The sequence below is a fragment of the Perna viridis genome, chromosome 2, assembly GCF_037379345.1.
Source record: "Perna viridis isolate PV_CMFRI_1.1 ecotype Kerala chromosome 2, ASM3737934v1, whole genome shotgun sequence".
Lineage (NCBI taxonomy): Eukaryota > Metazoa > Mollusca > Bivalvia > Mytilida > Mytilidae > Perna > Perna viridis.
Genome location: NC_142446.1, coordinates 11,412,868 through 11,434,178, shown reverse-complemented (window position 1 = coordinate 11,434,178; position 21,311 = coordinate 11,412,868). Strand labels below are relative to the sequence as shown.

The following is a 21,311-nucleotide window of genomic DNA, read 5'->3' as shown; positions in this document are numbered from 1 at the left end:
AGGGATTTTCATGAGGAATCCAATCAAAAAAATCTAAATTGACTAAAATATGCATAAGTTGATTTTGTAGGGAGTGCCCCCCTCACAACTCGAAAACCTTAATAGAGAATTTCAAAATCAGAACAGATAGAAAAGTTTATTTCTAGGATTTGGCCCCCATAGACTGACGAAGTCAAATGCTAATTACTGTTTGATATTCTTAACTAGAGCTTGAATCGCTCACCTTGTGAAAAATAGTCGTTATAGCTTTCTAAAGTTGGACTCTTGACCTTACCGTACTATTGCCACAAGAATCATTTAATCAATACAGAACACAATAGTTATCCACCCAGTTTTCATATTATAAAATAAAATCTCTCGTAGTAATTTTTTGACTCTTCAAGGGCAATAACTCCAACACTGAGCAACAGATCTTTATGAAAATTTCGGCATAGGTTGGTTTCACCATGCTGATCAATTTCGCCTCCTCCCCCACCCTCCTTGAAAATTTTGCTTAACCCTTTGGTTTTCAAGTAATTTCAACAAGTTCTCATTTTTTTTTAGAAGTGATGGCCATGTTTTTAACAGATAACATTGCAGCTGTTGAAAAAATTATGCTAAACCTAATGGTTTTGGAGATGTATGTAAAAACAACTGTCTGACCCCTATATTCTATTTTTAGAAAAGGCGGCCATGTTTTTCGACTGATCAAAAATCCCCACATCAGTTCTATGCAGGATATCCTAAGGAACATTCCTACAGAGAGGATACGATTTTTGAAAGAGATAACATTAAAAATAGCAAAAAACGTTGAAGAAGGGCAATAACTCCAACATAGCTTAATGGATTAAAACCAAAATTTGTTTAAAAAGTTTTGTATAATTGTTGACGACGACGGACTACGACGACAACGGACGCCAAGTGATGGCAATAGGTCATGTGAGCTAAAAACAGCAAAAAAAAACCTCAAAATGGGCAAAACTCCAACATGGCTTAATGGATTAAAACCACTTTGACCACATATAGATATCATCATGCTGAACACTTTTACCCATGTCTCCATTTAGCTAAACCTAATGGTTTTGGAGATATATGCAAAAAACTTCTGTCTGACCCCATGTTCTATTTTTAGTAACAGTGGTCCTGTTTTTAATGGATCAAAAATCCCCACATCAGTTTTATACAGGATATCCTAAGGAACATTCATACCAAGTTGGGTTCCAATTGGTCAAAGGATGTCAGAGGAGAAGAGTTTTGAAATATTGTTAATGACAACGAAAATGATGGATGCCAACAAATGGCAATAGCTCATATGGCCTGTGGCCAGGTGAGCTAAAAATAATACATTAGTATTAGTAACACTTTTTTACAACTTTCCTTGCTGGCAAGACAAAAACTATTTTTGACATAATGATTATTTAAAGCCATATTTTTAAATATTTTTGTGGCAGTAGGCCCAGGTTATGGGTTTTAACAATACTTGAACAATGGGAAGAAGATTTCTTAGTGTTTGATATTTATAGCAGTCATGCTTCACCTGATCACTAGGAGCTTGGAAGATTTCCCTGGATATCACCTAAATAAAAGTGAGCTGTAGCTTAAATAATCTAGCATGCCTTTTACAACCAGTACAGAAATGTCAGTTTCTGAGACACAACTATACAAGGAAAAGACTTGTATGAACCATCTAAGACAAGAGAGGAATGCATGTATTTGAAACAGAACTATACAAGAAAAGTACTTTCTACAGTCAATGACAGAAAAGTCATGCACTACTGACTTTCTATGGTCAATGACAGATAAAGTCATGCAGTACTGCCTTTCATTTGTTGATAAACCATTAATGGACTTTACGGTGTTGTAAGCAGGAGAAATGGTTTCTGACAATAGCACAAACTACTACTCAGAATTATTGCACAAGTTGGGAATAATATCTTTATAAACACCTGTCTGACCATCAGTTTATTAATTAAGCCATAAAATACAGACAAAACATCAACAATCTGAGTGACAAATCAAGATGGCCAGCATGACAATATAAATGGTGGTCAATAGAGATGGACAATGTTGTAATGTGATTAGTACAGATCAAATTCATTGATCAAAATAATGAAGTCAATTCAATTCAAAGTATGACATAAAACTTAAAGATTTTAAGATAAACACATGATTAGCTTAGATAATGTCCAACATGATCTTAAAAATATGTATAAATTCTTTTTACCTTCTCAAATACATAGATAGAAGAATTATGTTATTTTGTGAAAAATACAACCTACAGAAGTATATAGATCCAGTTATGAAAATCCTTCACAGTCATAAATAATACCTATTTTTTTTTTAATTGAAGCTTTTAATGACTGATTTGAAAAATTTCACCAGGACTTCAATCTCTTTTCATCCACCATTCACCAACCTAAAAGACTCCTTCAGTTTTTATGCAAACCTTTTCAGAGATATAACTGTTAGTCCGAAAATTTAAACTGCCAAAATCTGACATGGGTCAAAATAGAACTTTATAAAATAAAACTAAATATTAAACAACAAAAGATATCACAATATGATAACAACAATTATACAATACTATGTCTTCAATGTCAACTTAAGATTGATAGGGACTGTTTATCATGTTATGTTTATATATTTGTATTTGTGTTTGAAGCTACTTTACAAAACAGATATACATTGTTGAATCAAACCACATCAAATATTTCTTTCTGTTATAACCCAAAGAAATGGCAAAAAAATCTCATACTAACAAATTCTGGAAGAAATCTCAAATCTTTGTCAGCAAGAAATAACCACAAATAAAATGTTAAATATTCTGAAGTCAATTTCATAGAACAACAAAAGTGTCAAAGAAAGCAAGGTTACTCAACCTGAATTTAAATAAAATAACTTTTTCACATGAACTCACCAAAACCAATATTTTAATCTACATAACTAAGGCACATGTTTTATAGTTAAATGAAATTAAAGGTGAAAATTTCAGTAATCAAGTAATGCTGAAAGCACCTACCTAACCAAGCAATAATGTATCTGACGTGCCAATATTTCTTTTTAAAATCAAAGAAACAAATTCAACTAGGAATACTATATGAAACATGAAACAAAGATGGCACAAAAATATTTTTTTTCCTTTTTTTTTTTTTATTTTTCTACTTTTTTTTTCTTTTTTCATTTTTTTTTTCACTTTAGATATATTTTATAATTTTTATTTTGGCTTTTTCTGTTATCTTAAATTATTTTTTTCAACAATTTTTATTTTTTTTTTACATCTACGTCTACTATGATATAATGGCTACAATGTAAATAATGATTATTCTTCTAGAGAAATATTTCTGATCTTATTTTGATCAAAATTATATTTACACATTTAAAAAAATCCTGTAAGCACTGGAAAATATCATAACACTAGGTTAGGCTGAAGTCAAATTCTCATCAAAAAATTAAAATGCTTGAAAAATATAATATATATAGAAGGAAATGTGAATAAAATGTCTAAAATATGTTACCTTAAAAATGACATGTGGAGCAACTAAAGCAATGATTATAATTAAGCATAAAATTATAATAAAATGCAACAAATCTCCAAAAACAATTGTTAAAAATACATGTTCATAGTATTGCAAATTTTGTGAGGTTCTTCCTCTTTTCTTACAAAGGAAATTACAGTACAAACATTGTCATGTAAAAGCTAATACTCATAAGAAAAATCACAATTATAATTTAAGGTTCATAATTTTTTGTTTTTAAAAATAGATTGAAGAAATATGATAAATAAATCAAATTATAATTTTGTAGCTTGTTAAAAGAACTTTTACATCTTTGGTAAATTAGACATCTAAAACAGACACAGGAAAATCTTATCAACTTCATTTGTAAACAATACGAAAAATGAACAAAGGAACATTGTTTTCTTAGATCAATCTTGTACCTTGTGATTTACTTTTCATCATTTTTTAGGACAAGAAATTCAACTAAGGACAGGAAACAAAGTCATTCATTGTTGTTAAGTTGGAATTAAAATCTTATGTCTAAATCATCCCTTTAACATTTAAAATAATATAAGAGACAGGAAATTAACAAGAGGCTAAATGGAATTTGGCTACAGAACAGACAAAGTCCCCCTCCCCATTCTCAATCAATATGATTTCTGGCAGGGCAGTAAATTATTGACTTTAACTGTTCATTCCATTAGTGTAATGTTACATGCAGTTAACAAAGTTACGACTATTTAAAACTAAGACTGGCCTCTTTTTGAAAGCTATGAATGAAAAAGCTGTATAAAATGTAAACATATTAACTTTCGTTATTTTCATGGTGGACAGAAAATTGCAATAAAAATAGCACACACGAAATGGATCTTTTCAACACCATATAATGCTTAATATTTTTTGAAACTGCCAAAACTGATACCATCGAATGTGTTCACTTGACAGATTCCACAAAAATTAGCAACCACGAAAATTAATACTTTTACATTAACAGTATTAAAATAAATTCAAATCAACAAAACACAAAAAGGCAACATAAAACTTACAAACCTCTCTATTGTAACAGATTTTGCTGTATTTTATCAAAATAAGGTCATACTTGTTACTTGTTGTTTGATTTTCTTCATAAAAAAAATAGTATATCACATGGACAATAATTGCACTTAGATATTTCCCTAGTTAAACTTAACAATGTCTCTGAAGATAAAACTGATACACTGGTATACAATAACATACAAGTGTTGCCCTATATGTATAGGTGAATACACATACATAGTCACAATATGTACTACACAAGTTTATACACAGTATACACTGGGGTTGTTCCCAGAGGTCGTATCTAAGTGGAGTTAATCCCAGAGTTCATATCTAAGGCATGTTACATTGAGACATCTGGTGTCATCATTTTTAGGGTCTGCCAGATATCCTGTCCCTGGGTGATGGTCCGCAATCCTGGCTTTGATATGTTAAATGCTGCATTTGACTTGGCCTTTGTTACCTAAAACATAAACAAATATCTCTTGTTATAGATCTCCTTTGTAAATGTACTATTAAGCAGATCTAAAAATGATCATGGTGTTCAATCATTACATATTAAAAAGGTAGCACCTCAAATTCCCAAATTACAGAGTACACTTAAGCCAATTCTCAAACTGTCAACTGATGAAAAACAGTAAAAAAAAAAAAAACAATGTCAAAGGCAATAAATCTTACAAGGATTTGTCAGACAACTTTTATCCTTTGAGACTTTATAGACTTTATAATAAGGATCATTTCGGCAATTGAAAAAATTTGGCTAAACCTAATGGTTTTGGCAATATAACATGCAAAAAACTACTGTCCAACCCCTATGTTCTATTTTTTGTAACTGGGGCCATGTTTTTCGATGGATCAAGAATCTTTACATCAGTTCTATGTAGGATACCCCAGGGAACATTCATTCCCAATTAGGTTCCAATTGGTAAAGCAGTGTCAGAAAAGAAGAGATTTGAAAAATTGTTAACGATGACGACAACGACAGAGGCCATGTGATACATAGCTCACATTGCCTTCATTCCAAGAAAGAAAACTTAAACTAATCAAAAAGATAACTATAATTCATCAAGTCTCACCACATTCAAGTTGAATGGCTACCTTTATATGCAGTACAAAAAACGCACTGAACCTAGATCTATGCATTGTTAGAGCATAATTTGTGTGTATGCTGAGAATGTGCACTTTAAAGTCATATTTGTAACTTACTACAGATATGAACACTGTTTACATGTAAGAGTTATTTGCCTCCATGCTGTCAGTCAGCAGAAAAAGTAAAAATGTGGATTTTAAGTATTATTTATTCAAGTAAATTTTGTGAACAATTTCTACAATTATTGTACCATTTGCATAATGATTATGAAGGCCATATTTTCCAAGCTTCGCAATGGTTATGCAGATTTAAGATGTCCTTTGTCCTTGGAATTCAAAGTGAAACTTAGAAAAGTAATTTTTTAACAAAAAAAAGTAATGAACAAATTGGAAGTGGTTAGTGAGACCTCAACAACAACAACAAAAAATGTTGGATAAAAACTTGATCAAGACTCTTTTTCACCAAATTTCTCAATTCTTTTATATTCCAAGAAAGATAACTCAAATTCATTTAAAATTTCAGTGGGTGGTCCTTACTTTTGTGTAAATAACAGTTAAAAAAGTTTGAAAAAGAGTCTTTAAAAAATTCTTCAGTGATTATCTGGAAAATATGGTGGATGAGAGGGGCAGACAAACAAAAGAAAAAGCTATATGATATCTGTAAGCAAAATTGTAATTTGCATGCACTGACAACTCAAGATAGCAACAATGAAATCATTATGACTATTCTTATTTTTCCATGAAAACTATTCATTTATCTTACAGGTTTTTGTTTAGAAGTCCTTAGAAAGTGTTTAAAATTGGTGTTAAGTATTGTCAGCCTAACATGTTTATAAACCTAAAACATCTTGATTCAGCCACCATTTTAACATGCTTTTTTTCCTTTTTCACAAAGGTTACATAAAATAATAGGTAAAAAAACTTGTTAAGTAGATCCTATTTTGTATATTTTCTTAACTAAACTATAATTTTTCATTTTAGCTGCTTTTAAGTTTCAAATTTTGAAATAAGGCATGCTGTTAAATTAATGTTATTAGATTAATAAAATGTTTTACAGGGTGCAAATTGATACACACAAAGAGGTCGAACGGTAAACAGTTGGGGCAAATATGGGCACACCATTCAAGCTGATACACCTCTGAATTTGGATTCTGAAAAAATATTTGACACACGATAAGAATTTTTCCATAATAAAAATGGCCCCTTTTTCATCTCTCTCCTTTTTTTTCATATATAAATGATTCCAGTTACCACCCCCCAAAAAAACCTTCCTTTGGAAAAAGGATGCTTTATTGTACAATTCCACAAGATAAATTCCTAATTAGTCAAGTTATTGTCCAGATCATGGCTCCAGAAATTTTGACAGGCCATGTCAGACACTTTACTTCAGCAGATGATGTTTGTGTCTTTTACATGTTCAGATTGAGTATAAACTTAATAACAAAACCTATTTTTTTGTTCATTTAAAGATAAATATTGGAATTTGTGTTATTTCATCATGTACTTTGTTTGTTACAACTTATCAGAATGTGTCAAACTTTCAAAACAAGCCTGGTTTCGACCACACATGGATTTTCTATAAACAAGTAAACAAAACATTATATCTCTCCGACTTTTTCTTCACATCAGCAAAACAGTCGAGAAGTTCTGAGTGACGAAAATGTTGGTAAATAAAAGAAAATCGTGAATATTTGTTTTAAATGGGTTGTTGACTTCTGTGTTAAAAGGATTCAATGGTGTCTTCCTCGAATGCCAACATTTTATATGTTACCTATTCCTTGAATGCCAACAAAAATATTTCAATAGATGTTTATATTATAACAATAGGTGTTTTATTACAATTAAAATGTTTTTATAAGTATTTAACTGTTATTAAATGGAGAACAGCAGATTTTTAAAAATATGTAAGAATATAATAAAATTAAACTATTAAAAATGTGCAAAAAATAAAATAAAATAAAATTTTAACATTTTCTGACTTTTATTTTAAGAAATGTATAAATTATATACAAAAATATTAAAGAAATTCAGAAATTTAATATCAATAAACATTGACCTGTAATTTACCTTTCTGTTAATTAGTATGAATGTTTTGATAAGCATGCACCTTTGTTGTGATAACCAATGACACCTATTCCTTGAACGCCAACAAAATTTTACAAGTAAATTGTTGGTAGATCAAAGGATGTTGGCATTCGAGGAATAAACTGATTCAATCAATAAATTAATTAGAAACTTTGACTGATTTGTAGTACTTTGCAGACCATGTGCTTTTGTTACCACTAAAAGATCGGTGGGAAAATGATCAATGTGTTAAATTTTTGTAAATCTTAATTTTATAAATCAAGTGATAAATGTATGAAAATTCACCAAGTCACTTTGATCCATACACAAGTGCTTGCTTTGCAAAGGCATGGCAACTTTAAGATAATTATGCAATCAACTAATCAGTTACAGGTAAATCACAGTCACAGGTGGTTCCAAATCATCTAATATTGATGAACAATTAATTTATTCTAAACAATTAGGAGACCGGATGTTTAGACACAAAAAAAAACCACCCTGACTGTAATTTATAAGGGCTGACAATTTTTGATGTCCGACACTGGATAATGGTCATCAGTCATTAGCAAAATTTGTCAGACATTTTTTACTGTTTCTGGTCTGCCTTGGTCCACATATAATGAAAATGCTTGTGCCTGGCCAGTTTTAGGGCCCTAATTCCCAGACAGTCACAACCCAAAAAATCAATGCAAGTCTTCCTTTTTTGGTATGCATCTTGTGATATTATTTCATAAAGATTCATTCACTTATAGTCAAGTTATTATCAAGAAATCATGAAAATGCTTAATTCTGGTCCCTTTTCAATCCCTTATTCCCAAATAGTTGAAGTCACATTATCATAATCAATCCTAGCCTTCCTTATCTGTTTTGGTACCTTGTGGTATAATTTCATAAAGATCCATTCACTTGTAGTCAAGTTATTGTTGAGATATCATTAAAATGTTTGTTCTGCCACCTATTTATTTTTTCCTTTGCATGAAAACTTTAGTGGAAATTGTAAAAACATAGCCAGCACTCCACAGTATTGTAGAACTGCCTAATTTTGGTCTTGTAATCTGATGCTTTGTAACATTTATCACTTTAAAAAAATGTCAAGCATCTGTAAATCTATATATCTAGAAATAGCTCTACCCAAGGCCTTCAGGATGCAGTAAAAATGTTCTGGAAAAAAATTACCCACAGCACGTAGGATTACCATAGAAACCATGCAAAAATATGTGAAAATTTGCAAAAAAGTTCATAAAATCAGGTTTAAAAATATCAAATTTCCCGCAAAATATCTGCAATTTTTATTTCATCCCCTGAAACTGTTCAAACTTTTTCCTTCGAAAACCCCTTCCTCATATGGGCATCGCCAGTTAGATTTTGAGCTATTTCACCTTGTAATCCACTTATTAAATTTAGCATGGTGAAAAATTGACTTACTTTCACAATGAAGTCAAATTGTCATTGAAAAAAAGCCCCTTCAACATTGAAAATATATAAAACATTGCAAAATACTTTCAAAAGTCCCCTTTTTTCAGAAAATGTTTTATCAACAATAGATTCTTCATTTTTAATCACCATAGCAACCACCGGTTTCCATTTATGTCATTTTTCATCCCTAGTCAAAAGTGGGAAACTAAACTAAACTGTGAAGTGCTGGCATAGGCACTATAGGAATCAGTAAATTTTTAGGACACATGACCTAGTGGAACAATGATTGATAAAATTAACCCCAATATTACTGTTATGGATGAGCAAATGTGTATCAAATATAAGTGCCCAAAATAGAACTATGACTGTCCAGTAACTAAAAATAGCACTATGACTGTCCAGTAACTAACACCACTGTTAATGCATTAGTTCTTAAGCACTGAAACTTGCTTGGCATTACTACAGAGTAAACAAGAATTTATACTATAGTCTAAATAATTGTTGTTAATAAGCTGCCTAGATTTTAGGATGAAAATATCTTCATCTGAAGCCCTAATATCATATGAAATATTAAGCAGATGATCCAACACAGCATCAAATTTATAATGAGAATCCAGCAAGTAATATTGGAGGAGTTGAATACAAAATTATGTTGAACAGCAAGTTAAAAAAGTCCATTGCTATATTTCTTAAAAAAAACTATTGAAAACAGCAATTCCTTTAAAAAATGCACATCTCCATGTTTTGATCTAAACACTCCATATAGTTTCATGAGAATTCTAGGAGACATATGGAGTAGATGACAGTAAACAAGACAACAAGGGCAAAAGGTTTTATTTCCATATCAAAATTTTCAACAAAACTTGTCAAAATAGATAGGACATTAAGCTCATCCCCATATAGTGACCAACCCTGCATAAAGTTCATAAAGAATCCAGTAAGTTATGTTGGAGGAGTTGTGGAAAATATAATGACTGACAGACTGACTTGAAACAGATTTATCTCCCCTAGTTGGGAGACGAATACTCGTACCTTCTCAGTGGTCAGATCTTTTGTACTGTAGCCATTCTGTTTATCTTCCCCTGTTAACAACAGGTTCAAAAGGACACTGTCAAAGCTGGACTTAGCTACAATAAAAATCATGTATTAACAATATTGTTGATTATACCAAAGCCATATTTGATCTATACTCAAATGAATTTCCACAAAAATTTTTTCCAGGGTTTACTCTACAAAAAGGAAATTTCAACTGACAAGGAACCTTAAAACAGAGCTTTGTGGAATGCCGCATGATACGACCACAGCATGTTAAACTCTGTTCACTTGGGGCAAGTATGGACACAATATAAGTTTCTGACACAATTACAGTTCATTATGGACAAAATATAAAACAAAAATTTGAAATTCAAGTAAAGGTGAAAAAGTTCTGCTTAAAGGGTGCTGATCAAAGTCTATTGCCTTCTATCCCTATAACTTATAAAGCATAAGAGCTGTCAATTTGACAGAAAATCATGAGGAATCAAATAAGAAAAAAATCAAATGCAGACCAAAAAAAGTTAATCGTTTCCGTGTGACCAACTTCTGCCCTTTATAACTCAAAAACGACAAGTGATATCTGAAATCTGATATTTTAATTTAAGACCAAAAACTAAAAAGTCGATTCAACTCCAAAATGATTACAGAAAAGCTATCCTGTAACAAGAGGCTCCCAGGAGCCTGAATCGTTCATCTGGTTGTGTTTTGCCTTCAAGGGCAATAAATTTAACAAGAAGTTGTCCAACTATTTTGACTCAAGAAAACTTTGGAAGGACTTATCATAAGGATCATTTCAGAGATTGAAAGTTTTTTTCTATCTATCATAGTTTTCAAGATATTGGCTGAAAACTGTTAAAAAAAACAACAAAAAACATAATTTTTCCCCTTTCAAGGGCAATAACTCTTACAAGGAGTTGTCTGACAACTTTTATCCCTGGAGACTTTTGTAGTCCTAATGAAAAGAATTATTTCAGCTACTGACTGAATTTGGCTAAACCTAACGGTTTTGGAGAAAAATGCGAAAAACTACTGTCTGACCCCTATGTTCTATTTTTAGTGGCCATGCTTTTCAACAGATAAAAAATCCCCACATCAGTTCTATGCGGTATACCCAAGGAACATTCATACCAAGTTTGGTTTCAATTGGTCCAGTAGTGTCAGAGGAGAAGATTTTTGAAAGAAATAACATTAAAAAAAGCAAAAAACGTTGAAAATGGGCAATAACTCCAACATGGCTTAATGGATTAAAATGAAAATTTGACCACAGATAGATCTCATTATGCTGAACACTTTTATCCATGCCAGAATTTAGCTAAACCTAACGGTTTTGGAGATATATATGTGAAAAACTACTGTCTGACCCCTATGTTCTATTTTTAGTAACAACGGCCATGTTTTTCGATGGATCAAAAATCCTCATATCAGTACTATGCAGGATACCCAAAGGAACATTCATACCAAGTTTTGTTCCAATTGGTCAAGTAGTGTCAGAGGAGAAGAGTTTTGAAAAATTGTTAACAACAACAATGACGAATGCCAAGTGATGGCAATAGCTCACATAGCCTTTGGCCAGAAGAGCTAAAAACTCTTGTAACAGAATTCAAAAGGAACACAATGAATCATCAATACCGGTTTAGCAGTAAATTTTTCTATTAATTCTACTGATAACATATATTTTCCCCCTTTCATCCCCTTATTTTCAAAGGTGTGGGGCAAAAATCCTATTGTATAAACATGAAACTAACCATTTGATAGGTATTAATTATTTATTTCACTTGAAAACCAAAGTAATTCAGTGGAAATACATGTACTAAGACCATCAGAAATATTTCATTTTTCTTTACATATTCTTTATACAGTGTTTAAGTACAGTTTTTTTTACCCCAGATTTATCTTACCTTTCTGGCCAGGCTTTGGTCCAGTTTGGGTCCTTGCTTTTTTAACAGGGGGACCTTTTTCTAAGCTGCTTTTGTCTAGAGGTCTCTTCATCTGTAGCATGTTTTTATCTTGTGGTCTGGCCATACATGATACAACATTCTGGGCTTCTAATAAGTCTCTCAAACTTGGAGCACTTTCCTTTGGCTGTTCTGGAAATATCTTTTCCTTTGGTAGAAATACTGATTCAGTTCTTCCAAGGAACCTAAGGCAAAATATTGAGTAAGATATACTGGTCATGTATTAGATAAATGTTTTTGAGGGGTGCATTTTAACAACTTTACATTATAGATAAGTCAAACATGATAATAAGAACTCAATATATAAACATTTCATCAGAATGTACTGATTAACTGTGATCTTCACTTCATAACTTTTTTTCTGGAATAACACCATAGGATAGTTCTTCAATGATGAAACTTTGTACCACTGAATATTTGTCTACATAGTAATCTATGCTTTTACTTCTTTTTAAGTCTAGATGTATATACATTTCACTCACCCTAACTTGGATTGCATACCATCAATTTATTGAACAAATTTTGAAGTAATGTCACACTTAATTTGCATAAACTGGGATGGCTCTAACACTCAAGATTTCTAGAGCAAGTATTTTAAAAAGTACCAACATATTGTTTTTTATTATAGTTGATGGCAATAACTTTTGATTTCTCAAACACTTGAACTTAAATATTGGTAATAAATTTCAGAGAAATATATCTGGGAATCTGAAAGTTTTACTGTACATGTTTATCAACTAGAAAATCAAATAAGTTATAGTTAACTTAGTTGTTTCAGAGAAGAAAAGTTTTCAAAAAGGTAAAATTATGATAAAGACAGGGTACATACACATTTTTTTTCTTCCACTTGTCCATGACATTTCAAGGCTTTTCAATGATTCTCCTTTAGCTTTGACAAATATGCCTTATTTGTCATGATTTTTCTTTTTTCTTATCACATTTATGAGACAGAACATCTGTACCCCACTTTTTAACACAGTTATACAGCAAACATAAGTTACCATGACTAGGATTACTGTTATTTAGAGGCTTACAATATATATCCTGTTTATACTCTGCATTTTCAGCACATTTCCCCATCATTTAACATCATGATTTGCTACTTATTGTTGATATCGACATATTTGCTTTACTCAAGGTGTTTTAAGATACTAACTGTGTATGTTTAAAAGTTTTGAATTGAAGCAGGTAAGAGATTGGTCTCTAGATTAAAACTGACCATGGGTTGAAGTCCTTGTTAATGCCAAGTAGGTCATCACTTGTAGGTGGGAGCAGATGAAAATCTTCATCAGGTGTCATTGGTATATAGGGTGCTCTCATGTTCAAATCTACCTCCTAAAAAACAAACAGATAAACATGTTGACTCAGTCTTTATTTGATTTTAATATTAAACCTCAAAAAAAATTGGAACGAACTATACTCAATCAGTTCAATCTTGTAGCAGATTCAAAATGTGTCTTAAGACAGAAATGGTCACATTAGTTAAAGAGAAAGTAGATGTTTGACAGACCTGAAATCAGATCCAACGATAAAGGACTTGTACCTGATGCTTGACACCAAATATCAAGATGCTGCAATTGATACTTGCTGAGAAAAGTTTTATGAAAATAATTTCCCCATCTACCCGACATTCACCATACTATAACCTGATTTTCACTATGAGAAATTTGGCCAAAATGTAATTTTCTCAACAGATAGACCAAGTCTTGATGAGGAGTTGTCTTTCTTGTCATTTGTTAGCATTAACCAATTTGAAAAAAAAAACAAAAACAAAAACAAAACATCAGTACTTACAGTTCAATATGTAAATCAAATTGAATCTAATAATTCCTTATGTGAAATTTCATTGTAAATCTGTCATCTTTGTTTCAGAGTTAAACATTGATGACAAATAATAATTATTGCATTGTTCTGTTTCATCTTAGACGAATATATTAGGAAGATGTACAAACAGTTGGTATCAACAATAAAATTTGAAAGTGAAAATGGTTTTTAGTCATATCACTAACACCAAAAAAAAATTCTTTGGAAACTGAAAAATTGGGTGATTTGACAATGTATGAAAGATTATAAATTCTACTCAGCTTCATACATATCTTATCCTGTATTCAAGATACTGTTTGGCATTTGACATGATACTAGTTTATACAACTTGTAAATAAGATCAACTAGAGAACACTGTAAAGCAAAAAATGTAGAAAAAAAGATTTTGTAAAAAACATTTTTAAGTCCAATGTCTAAGGATTAATAAAAAGCTGCAGGATGAAACAAAACATGCACTCAATTACTAAATGAGTTGTGGTATGCTGATGCACTATAATAACAGCAAATAGAAAATGCTTTGCAGGGTGCAGCTTAATACGGCCGCAAACATCGAACCCTGAACAGTTGGGGCAAGTATGGACAAACCATTCAAACTTGATCCAGTTTTGAAATTTGATTATGATTAGATATTTGGCACAGGATAAGAATTTGATCAGAATTGAAGCAGTCACTTTTTGGCTCCTTATACCTTAATGGTGGATGAAACCTCTATAATCAATCCTACCCTTCCCTTGGAAGTATGGCACTTATGGTACAATTACAGAGCAATCTCAATTCCCTTTCACACAAATTATCATCTAGAAATTAAAAAAAAAAACTTGTTTCTGGCTCATTATTCCAACTTGGCTCAAAAATCAATCCGTCTTCATTATGTGGTATGGTACCTTGTAGTTAAACATATATGAGATCAATTTATTTTCAGTCAAGTTATTGTCCAAACAATAGGAAAATGTATGTCAGACCCCATTTTGGCCTCTAATTATAACTAGAGGCTCTAGAGAGCCTGAATTGCTCACATGGTCAAAAATAGTCTTTTTAGCTTTCTAAAGCTGGACTCTTGATCTTACTGTACTATTGTCACAAGAATCATTTAATCAAAGGAGCATCTTAGTTATATAAAATAAATCTCTTATAGTCATTTTTTGACTCTTCAAGGACAATAACTCTTACAAGCAGTCATCTTACAAACTGATCCCTGGAAACTATTGTAGGCCTTACAATAAAGATCATTTCAGCAACTGAAAGAATTTTACTAAAACTAATGGATTTGGAGATATTATATGCATTAAACTACTGTCTGATCCCTATGTTCTATTTTTAGTAATGGCAGCCATGTTTTTTGATGGATCAAAAATCCCCAGATAAGTTCTATGCAGGATACTCTAAGGAACATTCATACCACGTTTGGTTCCAATTGGTTAAGTAGTGTCAGAGGAGATTTTTGACAGATATAACATCAAAAATAGCAAAAAAACTGTGGAATAGAGGGATTGATCACATCATGCTAAACACTTAGACCCTATGTCAGAACTTGGCTAAACCTAATGGTTTTGGAGATATATGCGAAAAACTACTGTCTGACCCCTATGTTCTATTTTCAGTAACAGCGAGCATGTTTTTCGACGGATCAAAAATCTATACGGAACTTTTGTGCAAGATACCCTAAGGACAGCAGTTTCAGAGGAAAAGATTTTTGAAAAATTGTTAACAGACGACGATAACAAGCGACGATGACAGAAGACGACAGATGCCAAGTGATGGCAATTTACTCACATAGCCTTCTGCCAGGTGAGCTAAAAAAGTTCAGATCTTAACCTTATCTATCTCCTTTGTTATGTACCTATTCACTCACTATTCAAGACTTTTTCTAAAACTGAAATACTTTCTCACCTCAAAAGAATCATCCCCACCACTTGAAGGCAGTGCTTCTGAGAAAAATGTACTCATGATATCAGTATCATTAGGGTCAAAGGATGTTCTGTAATCTTCTGGTGTTGGTGGACTGACCATCTAATACAAGCACCAATTATATTAACTTCACATGTTCATTATAAAAATTAAATAAATTTTTTAAAAAAATCCATACCTCCTTTAACATTGCAGATCATAAATTTATTAATAAAAGTATGCAGAGAAATAAATAGACTTGTCTCGAAATCCTTGTCACATTATCTTCCCTATATACAAATTCATGAATAGAATATATTGAACTTTATCTATCCAAGATAGGCCAGTAAACAAAGATTCAAAGACCATGTTTGATATCAAAATAATAATAAATTAGGTAATAATTTTTCACTGTATCTTTTGGTTTTGTTTGTTTTTTTTATCACAACACTAAGCATTTCAAAAACTGATTGACACAAAAATTTCTGTGCACAGTAATTAGCTGAACACTTACAAAATATTAGCAGTTTCTCATAAAATGAGTTTAAAATGGTTTTCTGACGAGATGATTACAAAGCTTACTGTAGGAGAAGCAATAGGTGTAGTGCCAGTTGATTTAGGTTTATCAAGACCTCTGCAAGCCAAGAAACTTTCTGGTTCCCTCTTAAAGCTTGGGAAAAGATCTTCTGCCTTATTAAAGTCTTCAGGAGCTGAAAAACCAAACATTCCATATGTATGTATGTCAGTTAATTAATACATGTATACACAATAGTTTAATTATCAATAGCTAGGCTAAACAAATCTTTAAAAGAACTCCTAACAATTATTACACGCATAGGAATTGACAAATAAATGTGCATAAAATGTTTTTATGACTTCAGCAGAAAATATCCATTATATTAAAACACCAGCCTCCTCAAACTAGTTTTCTTGCTTCATTGTAAGCAGTGAACTAGTAAGTACATACCTAATGATATGGACCATGACAGTGAGTAAATAGGTACATACCTGATGATATTGACCAAGATAGTGAGTAAATAGGTACATACCTGATGATATGAAGCAGGGCAGTGAGTAAATAATACTTACTTGATGATATGAAGCGGGATAGTGAGTAAATAGTACTTACTTGATTATATGTAGCAGGGCAGTGAGTAAATAGGTATATACCTGATGATATGAAGCAGGGCAGTGAGTATATAGGTACTTACCTGAAGAAATGGAACAATGCAGTGAAATGGTATGTATATAATTGATGATATAGAACATGGCAGTGAATTAGCACATACACACTTGATGATATGGAGCAGGGCAGTGAGTGAGTAGAAACATACTTGAATGGAGTAGGACGGTGAGTTAGTAGTAACATACCAAACCTAATGATATGAATGATAGCAGTGAGTATGTACATAATGGAGCACTGCAATGAGTTAGTATGTACATACGGTATTGATGATGTGGAATGTGGCAGTGAGATACTGTCAACATGTTATTTGCTATTTTGGAGGTGGACTGATTTTTCACACTATGTAACGCTAATCATTTATGAAAGTGGAAAAATTGACACCTGCTAATATGTTCACTTGACAGAATCTGCAAAAATTAATACATTTACAGTTGTATACACATACCTGATGAGATGGAACATGGCATTGAGTTAGTAGGCACATACAGAACCTGAGAATATGGAACATGGCATTGAGTAAGCAGGCACATACAGAACCTGAGAATATGGAACATGGCATTGAGTAAGCAGGCATATAAGGTACCTGATATGAAACATGACAGTGAGTAAGTACATATATACCTAATGATACAGAGTAAGGCAATGAGTTAGTGAGCACAAACAGTACCCGATGATATGGAGTAGGGCCATGAATTAGTGAGCACATATAGTACCCAATAATATGGAGTAGGGCCATGAGTTGGTAGGCACATACAATACCTGATGATATGAGACATGGCAGTGAGAAAATAGGTACATAACTGATGATATGGAGCATGATTGTAAGTAAGTAAGTACAACCTGATGATATGAAACATGGCAGTGAGAAAGTAGGTACATAACTGATGATATGGAGCATGATGGTGAGTAAGTAAGATAACCTGATATGAAACATGGCTGTGTATATTTTGGTGTGTATTATGTGCACATTTTTACATAAAAATTATTTCCAGAACATGGGGTGCGTATTATACACCAATACATAAGAATTTGCCACGAAATTAAAGATTTTGGTACATGAAAAGACATTGCATAATGTAACCAAACAAAACAAACAAACCGGAAGTGAAATGTTACTGAAAGAAATTTTATCTAATCATCAAATACATCTTTAAGTATTAATTTTTTAGTGATATTTTCTTCAAATCATGTTCAAAAAAAAAAATGACTTATTAACATGTTTCAAACAAAAGTTGTACACAATTTTTTGCTCATAAAGCATGGTTAGAAATTAATATGAAACAACTGAAAACCAAAAAGTAACTAATTCCTTATTAAATGCTTTTACAGCTGAAAATGATTATTCTGATACTTATTTTGATTGTTTCTTACAATTTTCTCTCTTAAAAGTATGTTTTTAAATGAAAAATTGTGAAATTTGAGTTGCAACAAAAACCGGAAATGTCCGATTTTCCAGACTTTTTGTCTTTGTATTATAAGCCATTTCATACATCCTGTGTAATAATTTTATCATGCTTCGAAATTAAAATTATCCAATTTTTTTAGCCACTGATGTTTACATGATGTTTTAGTCTGCATTGAAGTTTCTTTCCTTCACATTTTCATAGAAAATACCGCATCAAGGTGAATAAATTGCCCAATCATATGCAAAGTATTTTTTTTGTCTTACAAAATTTTACTGCAACCTAAGTCTAAAAAATTTTTTCACATGTTTAGACCTTCATAATTGCACTGCGCACAATACATATATTGTGCACTATACGCACCAAAAATATGGTACCTGATGATATGGAGCATGACGGTTGCAAGTAGGTACATACCTGATATGAAGCATGATTGTAAATAAGTTAGTACATACCTGATGATATAGAGCATGACATTGAGTAAGATGGTACATACCTGATGATACCGAACATGGCAGTGGGATGCACACATCTCCAGCCATTGGAGCAAGATGTGTCAAGTCTATAGTGGTATCACTCATCATACCTAAAATTAATCAACTCATTTCTTGTTTATTATTGTTTTTGAACTAGTAATGGACTGAGAAACAACAAGATCTCATGCAATGACATAAAGACAATTAAAATCTACCTTCAAAAGAACAATATGAATTGAAAGGTAGAATGTATATCTGTCCTTATGCACGTAAATGGTATATTCCTGGATTGCCAAAAAAAATTACATAACATGAAAATTAAATCACACACTTCTACAACAATTACACCAAATTAAAAGAAAATTACAGTCATTTCTAATAAATAAATAATTTCGACTTATAAGATCTCAGACATTATTTATTGAAATGTTTTATAAATGCATTTAACACACAAGTACATGTCAAAAATTTGAAAAAAGAAGTTTTATAACTTCTATAGATTTCAACAAAAGACACAACAACATATTTTATAACAATTCTACAGATGTCAAAAACAAGGTTTAATGTCAAAAATTCATATACAAGTAGTCCTGTTCTTAATTGTGTTATGCAGTGCAAGCTAGCATTCATGTGCTTTTAGAAATAGTCATTTCTACAAATTTATTATAAATTGAAATATTCTATGCTATGGGCAATGTTTGAAATTGGCAGGGGCCAATTTGTCAATGGCCACTTAAATTTAAAGTGGGCTACTAAAATTTCTACATCAATTGTAAAGAACTTTACAAATTGGCTACCAAAATTTGAGCTGTGGGCTACCAAGCATAAATTTTGAGTTAAAACCCTACTATGGATCAGCTAAATACAAACATAAATAAACATAAAATATCAAAATTTTCTATTAAATCTGGTAATTTGTTACAAATTTGTCATAGCTTGCACTGCATTTATTATTTAGGCATTCCAAAAATCTGTTCAAGTAAAGCTGTAGTTATATTATACAATTTGATGTTTACTTTTGTTGTTTGAGTTGTGATATCAAGGAAGGGAAAATGCTTCTGTGTAGAATATTGTATAAAGAAGCATATTGCAAAGTTTCAGGAACAAAAAAATTACATTCTTGACATTATGACTAATTTATCTTGACAAGATTTTGACTTTAGTGGAATCTTAAGGCGTTAATGTTTTTCATTTCTGAAGCCTTTTACATAATTTCAAGAATGCAATATAGATGACAAATGACTAGTATTTCCTGAACTTACTCTTGGTGAGTCCTGGGGCAATATACATGTCCTCATCCTGTAGTTCTGACTTAGGTCTGAATACATCCTCGGTCATAGGCTTAAAGTACTGAAGCATGCTGTCTGTAGCTGCTTTCTGGAAACCAGCTAGAATCATTCTCTTTTCAATAACATCACTGTCAAAACAGAATCATTCATAAGTCTGCTAAGAAAGATATCTTTTGTGCATGTGTGCAAAACTGTTGGTAATAGTGGCAAATAAAAATGTTTTGCCTGGCACAGCTTGATATGACACTAACTTTGAACCCTAATAAGTCGGGACAAGTATGGAAGAGTGAACGAGGGTTTTTTAACATCCTTGACTACCCTGTCGGGTCTCGCAGGGACAGCAAAAATGTATGGAAGAAAAATGGAAGTAACATAAATAATACATCTGTAGGGAAATCCATTCCTGACTACCAGTAAAATTCAGTAAGTCAAACTTCTATTGAATGAAAAATTCAGGCACCATAATTACGTCAATGTTGAATGTAGATGGTTGATTGATTGATTGATTGTTGGGGTTTAACGTCCGAGCAGCAATATTTCAGCTATATTCAGACGATGAACATGAAATGGATAATGAAATGAACATGAAATAAAAAATGGGATGGGGCATCAGGATAATAGGGTCGACAAATTTTCACTGCCACAAGATGAAAGGGAGGGATGGATAGAGTCAGGTAATTTAGCCTCCTGTGGTGGACTGCAAAGGTTCCAACTCCTATCAAATACCACAGCAGGGATCTTTAACGTGCGAGGAACGTGGCATCTTTCTCAACACGGTGCACCACTATGGTTTGCGGTCAGGTTTTCCGTATTATAGCCTGACAACTCCAGCATGTAACACGCCAGGGGTACCCCATTCCACCACCTGGGGCACACATCCCAGTTGCTCTGTGGGCAGAGCGCCTAGTCCCTGGCAAGGTTCCTGAGCACTATTTAGTGGCCTTTTACGACAAGCTTAGCATTGCTGCAGGCCTATTCTTTTGACATCCGGACCTGCACAGGGCGAATGTAGATGGAAAAAACCCTGAGTTTACTGCAAGTTAATTTTTACTACAAACACTACTACAGCTGAGAATACCAAACATCATTCTAACAATATTTTTATGGTTCATATTGACATTACAAAAGTCTGGTAGCACAAATGCTATAAAAAGCTAATAAACAATTGATTTATTG

At 32.2% G+C, this 21,311-nt stretch overlaps 1 protein-coding gene across 2 annotated transcripts in view; it reads right to left on the bottom strand.

Annotated features, from left to right (window-relative positions):
• Positions 1-1,926: 1,926 nt before the first annotated feature.
• The window catches only part of LOC148623630 (hypoxia-inducible factor 1-alpha-like), a 58,751-nt gene continuing 39,366 nt past the window's right edge, over positions 1,927-21,311 (bottom strand). For both annotated transcript variants that reach the window (XM_088565608.1, XM_088565607.1), the window contains exons 8-15: positions 20,109-20,263; positions 18,867-18,956; positions 16,364-16,491; positions 15,785-15,904; positions 13,290-13,405; positions 12,014-12,255; positions 10,113-10,207; positions 1,927-4,974 (exon numbers count right to left, since the gene is read on the bottom strand). In XM_088565608.1, coding sequence (XP_088421734.1) covers positions 4,855-4,974; positions 10,113-10,207; positions 12,014-12,255; positions 13,290-13,405; positions 15,785-15,904; positions 16,364-16,491; positions 18,867-18,956; positions 20,109-20,263 — 1,066 coding nt within the window. In that variant the 3' untranslated portion in view covers positions 1,927-4,854. The remainder of the gene's footprint in view (positions 4,975-10,112; positions 10,208-12,013; positions 12,256-13,289; positions 13,406-15,784; positions 15,905-16,363; positions 16,492-18,866; positions 18,957-20,108; positions 20,264-21,311) is intronic.